The 10970-nt window shown below is 39.3% G+C and overlaps 1 protein-coding gene across 1 annotated transcript; it reads left to right on the top strand.

The window, feature by feature from the left end:
- Nucleotides 1-4169: 4169 nt before the first annotated feature.
- LOC127648228 (uncharacterized) lies at nucleotides 4170-10719 on the top strand. Its single transcript, XM_052132806.1, has 4 exons — nucleotides 4170-4287; nucleotides 4595-4906; nucleotides 5663-5802; nucleotides 10318-10719. The coding sequence occupies exons 1-4, from the start codon at nucleotides 4200-4202 to the stop codon at nucleotides 10408-10410; spliced, it is 633 nt and encodes a 210-aa protein (XP_051988766.1). The 5' UTR covers nucleotides 4170-4199; the 3' UTR covers nucleotides 10411-10719.
- The last annotated feature ends 251 nt before the right edge of the window (nucleotides 10720-10970 follow it).

Consider the following 10970-nt stretch of genomic DNA (forward strand, 5'->3'; position numbering starts at 1 on the left):
GCGTCAGCCGCGAATACTCTTTCCGCGAGGGCGGTGTTATTGTCCTCAAAACGAGCATAAAATGTATTAAGTTCATCCGGGAGAGATGCAGCGATGTTCATGGTGGAGTCTTTATTCCGTTTGTAGTCCGTGATGGTGTTAATTCCCTGCCACATACTTCTAGAGTCAGTGGTGCTGAACTGACCTTCAAGCTTGTGCCTGTACTGGCGTTTGGCTGCACTGATGGTGTTACGGAGGGCATAACTGGCTTGTTTACGCTCCTCCGTGTTAGGAGAATTAAAAGCGAAGGTCCGCGCATTGAGTGCCGCGCAAACATCGCCGTTAACCCATGGTTTCTGGTTGGGGTATATCCGTATTGTTTTGGTCGGAACATCATCCTCTACGCACTTCCTGATGAAACACGTTACGCTGTCAGCGTAAACCTCTATGTCGTCATCAGAGGCAGACCGGAACATCTCCCAGTCCGCGTGATCAAAACAGTCTTGTAGTGCAGAGTCTGATTGGTCCGACCAGCACTGGATCGTTCTGAGGGTGGGTGTGTCCCATTTCAGTTTATGCCTGTACGCGGGCAGAAGCAGAATGGAATTGTGGTCCGATTTGCCAAATGGGGGGCGGGGGAGGGATTTGTAGCCATCCCGGTGTAGAGTATGAAGGAGAATCATGGAGTCATTGATTCTGAATGCAATGCACACATTCTTGCAAAGGGTCATAAAACCCCCCACACATACTCATGCCTTCTAAAACCCCCTTCTGAGATGGGAAAGGAATGTGAGACTTTGAACGGCACAATGTGTTCCTTTCATTTAAAACCCAGAAATGTCTTAATTTTAAGGAAATATGTTTTATCCCCGTATGCTTGTGTATACTTGTTGTTAGATCAAACTAGTTAAAATTGTAAGTTGTGTTAGTTAAACTCTGATGGCTTAAATAAAGAGCCTAAGTATCTATATTCACCTTTTAAGTGTACCAAATACACACTTCTTGGTATCAAATTAAACCTTACGACATGTCCTAGCTGAATATAAATATAAGGTTACATTAAAATTGTATTCTGCTATGTGTTACCATCTTTTGAGTGATTCAACCCAAAATCCTGACCTGGTCGTAAATCATGCAAATGACTAGCCGTGACAAGACAAAGGGAACCATCTCGCGCCCAAAATGGAGGAGTCCCATTGGGCCATTCCTCCCAAAGGAGGCGTGACCTCCCTACCTTAAAAGTCAGCATCCGGCATTGAATCGCTCTCTTACTCTTGCTCTTACTCTCTTGTCCTGTGTCCTCTGATCTCTCTCCAAGCTCTCTTGCTTTTTCTTTGTGTTACTTTCGTCAGACGTGTCTTTTGTTTTATTTGGTGTTTATCTCAGTCTTTTATTTGTCTTCGGACAAAGCTCAACACTTTACGTTTCTAGAGCAGTCCGATACCCTCCGGGTGAAAGGACTCTCTCTCAGCGACAACAACCGTTCCTCCTAAGATGCTTTGAACTCCCTGCGAGCGACCCACGCTCGGGGAAACACCAAGAGAAATCCTCCATCTCACGGACGCCACGAGGACACGATAAACATGCAGTCTTGTTCAGCGACACAAAGGTCCATTGTGCAAGTATTATTTCATCTAAATTCCAATGCGTTAAAGTGTGTAACTCCTTGATGGCTCTAAAGGTTTAACTGTTGTAACAAGTTTGCTCCCTGTAATCTCTTTATTTTTCCTTACTGTTTTCACTTTGTTTGTTTTATGTTTATTCTATGTTAAATGTTTGTTTGTTAAGTGTAGTGATATATCCTAGTTCCTTGTATTAAACCCAATTATACGCTTGATTGTCTGTGTGTGTTGGTCATAAAACAAAGCCTCTTCAATGTGCGATCTAAAGCTACGAGCTGATATTATCAAAGTAAGTTAACGTGCTTTGATGAGTAAGCTTATAACTAAGAATAAACCTTCTTTAGAATTGATCAAGAGTATTTAGCAAAGCGGTTCGCTGGACGAACTGGTTAGTTGCGATATGGGTCAATTCCCTTAAGGTGTTCTGAAAATTAATATAGCCTGTCTGCATATGATGTATATTCCTAATTGATTATAATTTGTTGTGTTTAATTATCTATATATATTGGAAGCAGACTCTGGGACTATATAAGCCCTTTTTGAGGCAATTTGGTATGTATTGTTATCTAGTTCAAACTGTATGATTAATCATTGATTACGATCATTAAAATTAATTGTACATTCCCCAAACCTGAACCTAGATACCCTACACCGGAAAGGAGAGTAACAATGGTCTAAAACCCGGTCCCCTCGTGTGTTGAACTTTATGTGTTGGTGGTATTTTGGAGCGATTGTTTTGAAGTTGGCTTTGTTAAAGTCCCCGGTAACAATGAACGCAGCCTCAGGGTGCGCGGTTTCCTGCTCACTTATACTCCCATACAGTTCCCTGAGTGCCCGGTCTGTGTCGGCTTGTGGGCGGATGTACACAGCTGTGATGATGACCGCTGTGAATTCCCTCGGTAGCCAGAATGGTTGACACATAAGCATGAGATATTCCAGGTCAGGAGAGCAGAAAGACTTTATGAAATGTACATTCCTCTGATCACACCATGATTTGTTGATCATAAAACATACACCACCACCTCTGCTTTTACCAGAGAGGTCTTTCGCTCTGTCTGCTCAGTGCACGGAAAAGCCAGTGATTTCAATGGCCGAGTCTGGAATCTCCGCAGCCAGCCAGGTTTCTGTAAGATCCGCGCTCTCAGCTCGCAGAGCTTGTTGTCCAGAGACTGAACATTTGCCAGTCGTATACTGGGTAGCGGGGGTCAATTTGCACAACGTCTTACTCTGATGAGAATGCCGGCTCTTTTCCTTCTGCGTTTCCGCGGCCGAGCAGCCCAGACAAAGGGCTCCGCCGGGCATGTTTGTAAACAGCGGGTCGGCATTAAGGAATTTGAAGTCCAGTTTTCGATGTGTAATTGTAGAACCAATGTCCAAAAGCGTTTGTCTGTTGTAAACAATAAGGCAGACAACATCCAAGACAAAAAAAACAAAGAACTGTAAACAAAACAAACAATAAACCGCAGTGTTGTATCGGAGCTTGCAACACAGCAGCCATACTCGGCGCCATCTTGAGTCCGGTGTGTTACATGATGTGTTACATTCATATGATGTGTTACATTCTTATGATGTGTTACATTCATATAAGCAGACAGAGAAGTAAGTTTGGGGTATGTTTGGAGCAACAGAAATAGAAATAACCTTGTGTAAATTGTCATGTAACATATAGCTTTATGCTAAGCTAAAAATGCGATTTCTTGCCATATTACATGCACCTGTTAACAGGCACAATCATATTTTTTTATCAAGAAAATCCAAGTTAGATCATATTTTCTCTCATTCTTTCTCTATTAAGACCTTTAATATTAGAGCAAAAATCTTATTCTTGATGAGAATGTTTGTAATGTTTTTATGTTAAAATCCTTAAAACAAGATAACTTCGCTTAATCTTTTTTAGAAGTAACACTGCATACGAAATTTAGGCTTTTTTCAGAGAATGTACAAATTTTAACATGTGTATATTGTCTTACTGTACTGGCCGATTTTTTTATAACCAAAATAAGTGAAACATTTCTACCAGTGCTGAAGAAGTAATCCAAAGTATTTAGATTACGTTAATGAATTTGAGTAGTCTAACTAAATACTTTACAACTTGCATTTTAAAGCATGTATTCTATAATCTGTAGTGGAATACATTTGAAAAGTAACCCTCCCAACACTGGAAATAATTTTATAATTGTTGCTACTATTTTTACATGTGTTGTAGATCATCAGGGTCTATGGGAACCAATACATCAAAAAAGTAAAGTCTGTCTCAACAGAACATGAGAGTTAAAATCTTTTAAAAAAGAACAAATACAGACAAATAATTTTGCCAGTTTGTAATAATGTAATGCTCTTATAATTGAAGTCTGATGGGCAAGGTGATCCAGAGGATTTAATAGCAGAATTGTGCAGCTCATCCTTTTGTTATTGTGTTTTTTTTTGTATTTTGTATGTGTATAATTTTAGCTGAATAACATTTGATTGGTTGTAGTCAGAAGTATCACACAGAATGGTCTTGCTTGGATGCTTTGTGGGCTGGAGTATATAAAGTTGTGCAGCACAGACAAGTTTACTTTGTGCTTCCTGGTTTAGATGGAAAACGTTGATTGAGATATGTGGACCAGAATGACGAAAATGTTGACATTCACCTTGTTTTTCTCTGTTGTTCTTCTTAATTTCTTCAATCTTGTTTCAAGTGCAGGTTAGTGATTTGTTTTTTTCTCACTGTAACACATTTTGGCAATTCCATAACCATGCATAGTTAGATGTCTAAATTACTTTATTTTATGTAATTGTGGCTTGCAACAGTCAGTTTGAGAACACATTTAGTGCCTCTTCAAAAGTAATTCTTTGGTATTTGAAAATCCATCTCATGTTCACTCTCACAACACTTTATAACAAATTATGGTTTAAAGTATCCTTTAGTATACTTTATGGTTATAAAGTATTTATATGAACACTACAAACTTTGAGATCAAATCCTAACTGTTTATTCACATTATGTTTAGATGAACACAAGTTTAAAGGTGAGAATTACACCATTAAGTGTCCTGCAGCTCACAAAGATGCCCTGGGTGTGTATCTGAACAGCAGACGGGAGGTCAGCCGTGAAGTTCTCTATTACTATTTTGAAACTAGCAAGATATCTTTGCATGATGACTACAAAGGACGTGTTGAAGTCAAAGTGGACAAAACAACTCTGATCATAGACATCTTTAACCTACAAATGAAGGACACTGGGTCTTATTGGTGTACTTGCAATTTGTTTAAACAAATATGTGATATGACTACAACCAAAGGTGTTTTTCTTTTGGTCAATGGTGAGTGTACACTTATGTATGTTTTTTTTTTTTTTTTACTGCTTCTCAATTGTCATAGACAACGTTTCAAAAATAGCGGTGTGGTTTAGATATCTATTATTCAGGAATGCTATTAAATTAATGAGTTAGTTCAACCAAATCTAAAAAAATATTTTCATTTTGTTCCAATCACATATGTATGAATTTCTCTCTCCTGTGGGACACAAAAGGAGATTACATTACATTACAGTATATAAATGAAAAGAGGCACTATATTTTGTTCCTCACATGTCACACTGGCAGAACCCACATTTATGTCCTCAAGGAACTTCAATATACAGTATATTTTAGGAGCCTCAAATCCTTTCAATTATGATCTGTTTAGCGGAGGAAATGTCAAGAGTCCTTAGAATATGTTGCTCAGAGAATTGAAAGGGTACTAAAAGCTTGTCCTGCAAGTTCTGTGTTTTGGCATCTGAGGAACCCCACATCGTGCCACAAGTATCTTTTGATGATTTGTTTAATAAAGAAAGAAAATGCAAGTATGAGATTTGTATCTCTAGAGACTTCTGTACTAATAATATTTTTAGACTTAGTCAATATGTCTGCTGCATTGTATGAATTGATTTCAGACATATATGATTTCTTATAGTTTTGGAGCAGGAGACCTGAAGCAATAATTTGCCCAAACCTGTATGCTTATAATAGTTGTGCTGATGTTCTCCATTGATCTTCATTCTGGCTAAGGCTAAATTGAGTTGGAATTGTGCTTTACAGAGGCCCCCACTGAAACAGCTCTTGTCACTGCTAAAAAATCCCATGGCATGAATGGTATCCTGATACCGGTGGTTGCTCTGACAGTTGGGAGTGTGCTTTTACTGTTGACTCTGGCGGCTGGAGTGTGGCTGGTGCCCAAGGTGAGTGTCAGATATATATGAAGCAAGTCTGTAATTCAAGTCTGTAAGTACAGTTTTTGAGAAATGAACCAACTGAAGATTGGCTTACTTATACACACTTCAGCTTTAAGTATTAAGGGAAAAGTGGTAAATTTTTAGATTTTTTGAGCCATTTTGTTCTTCCAATGTAGAAACAAAAGTTGAAGAAATTTCACTGAATGTGACGTTTTACTGGCCAGTCCGAATTGTGATAGCGGGAGAGGCCTAATATGTAACATGAGAGTACATAATATAAAAAAACTCACAGAAAGGACAGTAGAGTGATTTCTGTGCAAAACCCTAACCCTAACCCTAACAAACACATTTTTGTTTTGTTAATAAATTCAGCAGGAATAGGCATCATGAATGTGAGACCAAACCTTGCGTTTCTTGAATTCTAGCAAATGGAAGACTATATCTGGGGCCTATAAAATGAAAATGCGAAGAAACTAATAATAAAAGTGATATTCTTAATATATTTTACATTCACCTTTTTGAAAATTTACATTTATTCATTATTTATTTTTATAATTTTAACATTGGTATTTGTAACAAGACCATAGTAAACACAAGCATGGATCTTCACTACCATGGTTTGATGTAACATGTTCCCCGTCTGTCGCTCACTCAATGTTGTGTCGAATGAAGCGACACTAGGGGACTTTCTTGAAGGCCTCTGTTACCTCTGAACTTGAGAAAAGGCCACTGAGTAATTGGCAGACAGAATTTGCATGACATACAGGTATAAAAGGAGGGAATCGTGCATCTGTTCATTCAGATTTCTTCTTCGGAGCCGAGCGGTTGTGCGATTAGCGAGCTGAGATCACTTCTGTTCTACTCACCTCTGCAGAGCGTTGCTGTTGAATCTATGGCGCGTATCAGCTGCTTTCTCCTTCTCTGCACACCAGTGCAGCTTTGCCCCTGTGCTTCGACAGCACTTCTGAAAAAAAAAAAAAAAAAGACAATATTTCCTTAAAATGTGTTTCATTCTCGACACACACACATTTCTTCCCGAGGGGCACGATGAGCTGACGAGGTCATGGAGGGCACCTTTCACTGCCTGCAACCGACCTCCTCGTTCATCCGCTCTCACTACCTTCCTCGCCGGGGCGGCCCTTGGGTACTCGGAGGTCCCACAGGTGGACAGAGCAGATATGATCCACCTGTGTACGGAAAACGATTTTACAATCTCAGGGTTGAGTCAGTTTCGTCCCATGTTCTCTCAGTTCTGAGCATGTAGAACTCGGGAATATGGAATATCTGACCGGGTGTTCCGCTTGCACATAGCGCCCTTCCCCTCCACTGAGGTGATCACGTGCACTCTTTCTCCCAGGAGAGTCCACTAAACTCGTGCTCCCTGGATGTCCTTCCTCCCTAGCTTTCTGGTCCACAACCAGACCCGCAACAGGAACTAATTACTCTGTACTGGAATAGGTGCTCCACAGGGTTGGCCTTCATGGATTAGCCTCCCTGTGTGTATTTTCCGCGGTACGGTCCCCCTACCCACGTCTCCATTGGGCAGTACCCTCTGCCCACCGGTCGCTGTGTTTGTAGCAACTCTAGTAGAATCTACCACTATGCCACTTCCATATGTGGCCTGAAAACCCATGTGATGTTTTTGCCACATTTAACCTCCCCCCAGCCTGGGCAGGGTGTGGTCTCCATGGGGTCTTTTCCCCCTCAGGGAATGGAGGTTACAACAGTAACCTAGACGATTTCTTTAAAACAAACTAGAGGTTTTTTGTAATTATAAACAGTAGACTTTGCACTCGCGCTGCTCTGTCCATTGAGCCGTATCCATCTACAGAGCCATACAGGTGCATTAGCCGAGGTTGTGCCTCCGCCTATGTATTTGACACTGCTAAACCAGATACTTCAGATGGGTCGCTAGGCTTCAAAATCAGATGAACCATGGTACAAATGCTTACCAACCCGTACAATTGAGAACCAACTGATATATTCCAAGTCTAGATGAGCGTTTTAATGCAAAGAGGAACTTGACGATAGATTTGATTATTATGACTGATAAATGCCTCCCATTTGTAACCTAATGCCCCCCTCTCTACTAATTTGCTCTCATGCCCCCTGGCATCCTTTGAACGCCCCCATTGATCAGTTGAGCTACCATGCAATTTGATCATGCCTGAACAAGCTTGTAAATTTTGTTGATTATATAATGCAAATGTTAAAATGTATTGCTTTACAATTCATGCATTATGATAGAAGTGTTTAGATATAATAAGATAGCATTGTGTTGGGAACAGAGTGAAAAGTGTTTATATTCTGCCGTTTTACTCATGAAATTTGTGTGAAATGGAATAAAAGTTGTTGTAGCGCCTCCTGTGTTCATTTCACTAAAACTGCCATGATGCCTACAAGGGATGTGCACGAGTAATCGAGTTGTCGGTTACTCGTTCTGCACCAGCTACTTGAGAATTAAAAACACTACTCAAATATCGCTAAATAATTATCTTTTGTGCATTTGCCTGCCGTGAGTGTTCTGAAATGCTCTAGTTTCCCTCTGAATCGCTCATGAAATCCTGCAGCTACAATTGAGTCCACTGGGGGTGCTGTGGATGTGTGTGATTGTCATGATGTTGGGAGAGAAAATAAAAAATCATGGTGTCTGTGCTTCTGAAGCAAATACTATGGGTGCTTCTCATTTATTAAATTATGCAGCCTTGTTTCCTCGCTCGTCCATCCTTGAGCCCGTGACCTGGAAACCGATCAAAGTCTGCAACATTAAGGATGCATCAATTCTCTAAATGCACCGCAAGGACACAAGAATCGAGGACAGAGGAAGCTTCTCAAGGATGCTTGAGCGAGGAGGCACCAGTGTATCCTATGCAGAAGACTTTTGGTCGAAGCACCTGATGCAAGCATAAATTCTCATCCCCCTTTACATCTGGCACAACAGCTTTAATTCATGTTTCACCTTTGCAGTTAACCCATAATTGTCAAATACTTAAACAGTACATCTCGAATTATTTGGATTTATTATGAATACATTAATAAAAAAAGTTTCAATAACATAACTGCAAGCCCGCCGAGGAACTGCATCTGAGCAAAAACATGCTCTGAAGTGACACAGGAGTGAGCAGGACATTTAATTTTACAAACACATCTTGCTTTGAATCCTCTTTCCTCGTTTCGTAATAGGGTGGAGAAAGGAAACAAGGAAAGAAAATGAAGATGCACAATTTCAGGAATGAAAAGCACTTAAGTTATATTGCAAGGCAATACTTGAAATATTTTATTAATATTGAATTCAACTCTATTTGTTTTCTCTTGTTGAAGTCATGCAAACCATCGGATAAGGATCTGCTTTTATTGGTGGAAATAAAATGAAAATCAAACTCGATAGCTGATCAGACCACTATGTGTGTAGGATATTTGTGTTAAATCACTACACCGGCAGAGCGCATTTTATAAAAATCAAAATTTCACCCCTTGTTTTTCTGTATAACATCTCAAATTATAAAAATGTGATATCCTTTATGCAGACTTTGTGTTTATGTTTTTGCAATAACCTCATGCCATCTGTATTGGTTTCAATGTACAGTAAGCTCCGGGTGAGAGCAAACATTTTTGCTCTTATTTATTTTTAGTTTTCTCCCAATTTTGAATGCCCAATTCCCAATGCGCTCCAAGTCCTTGAGGTGAAGTAGTGACTCTCCTCAATCCGGTAGGCGGAGGACGAATCTCAGTTGACCACGTCTGAGACATCAATCCGTGCTTCTTATCACGTGGCCTGTTGAGCGCGGTACCATGGAAACTCACCACACCCCCACCGAGAGCGAGAACCACATTATAGGGACCACGAGGAGGTTACTCCAATGTGACTCTACCCTCCACTAGCAACCGGGCCAATTTAGTTGCTTAGGAGACCTGGCTGGAGTCACTCAGCACCACCCTGTATTCCGACTCACGAACTCCAGGGGTGATATTTTGCTGTTATTTAAAAAAAAAAAAAACATTTGTTTTCCATTTTATTAATGCACATTGTTAATAAAAAAATTCCCAAAAGAAAAGCATAGTTTGTTGAAGTTATCTTATTTTGAAACCGTTCTTGGAATGTTTGCAAAATAAAACAAAATCAAAATTTCACGTATATGTCACACGCATTTTTTTGAACTTGCATTTTAATTAACGAGTACATGGTTACGAATTTTTTGTGAGTTAGAGTACTCGATTACAAAATGACTCATAAAATCCTTATCTCTAATACTTATAACAAGCCACGTATAAATTGTTTAGTAAAAAAGTAGGTAAAGTAATTCAATGAGACCAGATTGACTTCTTATGATGCATATTGCTGGAGCTGACAGGTCCTATTCACACATGACCTCTAAACTGAATAATACCATTAAATATGCAGAAAAGGTTATAGATTTGAAAGAGCCTATTGGTTAAAAGCCACAAAATTCTAATTTTTTAAGCAGATGTGTCTAAATGTTAATAAGCTTGCTAAATTTATCTTATCTCCAAACCCCCCAGATAAAGGAGCAATCCAGAAAATATAAGGAAGAAGAGAAAAGACGTGCTAATGGAATATACGTGGACATGAGGTATAAGACAAATGACTTCTAAATACGCAAGCACATAAATATACTTTGTGTGATTTCTGTTTCCAAAATGTAGTTCCTTTTTTGTAAACAGCTTCAATTTAATCTGGCCGTATCTTCTGTAAATATGTTATCAGCATTAAATGAGTGATTGAGTTTGGCCTATAGCTGAATCTTGAGCCCCATGTTTATATTTGCTTTACTTTAGCAACATTTTCTGTGCATTGTTTCAAATAAATAATTAATGTGGTACGTATATCTAATGTACTTTTATGTCTCTGTAATGTAATTACATATGAAATGTAAAGCTTAATTGGTTTGTGTATAAAGATACTTTTACAAGAATAATGGTGAAATGTGTGTCATTCTTGCAAGCATTGAAAGCAGGATCTGAATCTGTCAGCCACAGCCTGTGTTGATACTTGACTTGGTCTGTCACAAGAGCTTGTAAATTTAACTTCATAGAGAAGAGTCTGCAGACTTCCTCCTGTGGTGGAAAAGATTAATGTCAAGATACCAACAAAGGAAGTATAACACTCCCTTTTAGAATGTCAACTCTGTTCACACTGAGCCTCATTCCACCTC

The sequence above is a fragment of the Xyrauchen texanus genome, chromosome 8 (genome assembly GCF_025860055.1).
Source record: "Xyrauchen texanus isolate HMW12.3.18 chromosome 8, RBS_HiC_50CHRs, whole genome shotgun sequence".
Classification (NCBI taxonomy): domain Eukaryota; kingdom Metazoa; phylum Chordata; class Actinopteri; order Cypriniformes; family Catostomidae; genus Xyrauchen; species Xyrauchen texanus.

What these genes read in the sequence shown, in the direction of transcription:
- LOC127648228 (XM_052132806.1), top strand. Translation starts at nt 4,200, where the DNA reads ATGTGGACCAGAATGACGAAAATGTTGACATTCACCTTGTTTTTCTCT. An exon ending in TGTTTTTCTTTTGGTCAATG is followed by an intron (nt 4,907 to 5,662) that starts GTGAGTGTACAC and finishes TGTGCTTTACAG; the next exon opens with AGGCCCCCACTGAAACAGCT. An exon ending in GAGTGTGGCTGGTGCCCAAG is followed by an intron (nt 5,803 to 10,317) that starts GTGAGTGTCAGA and finishes CAAACCCCCCAG; the next exon opens with ATAAAGGAGCAATCCAGAAA.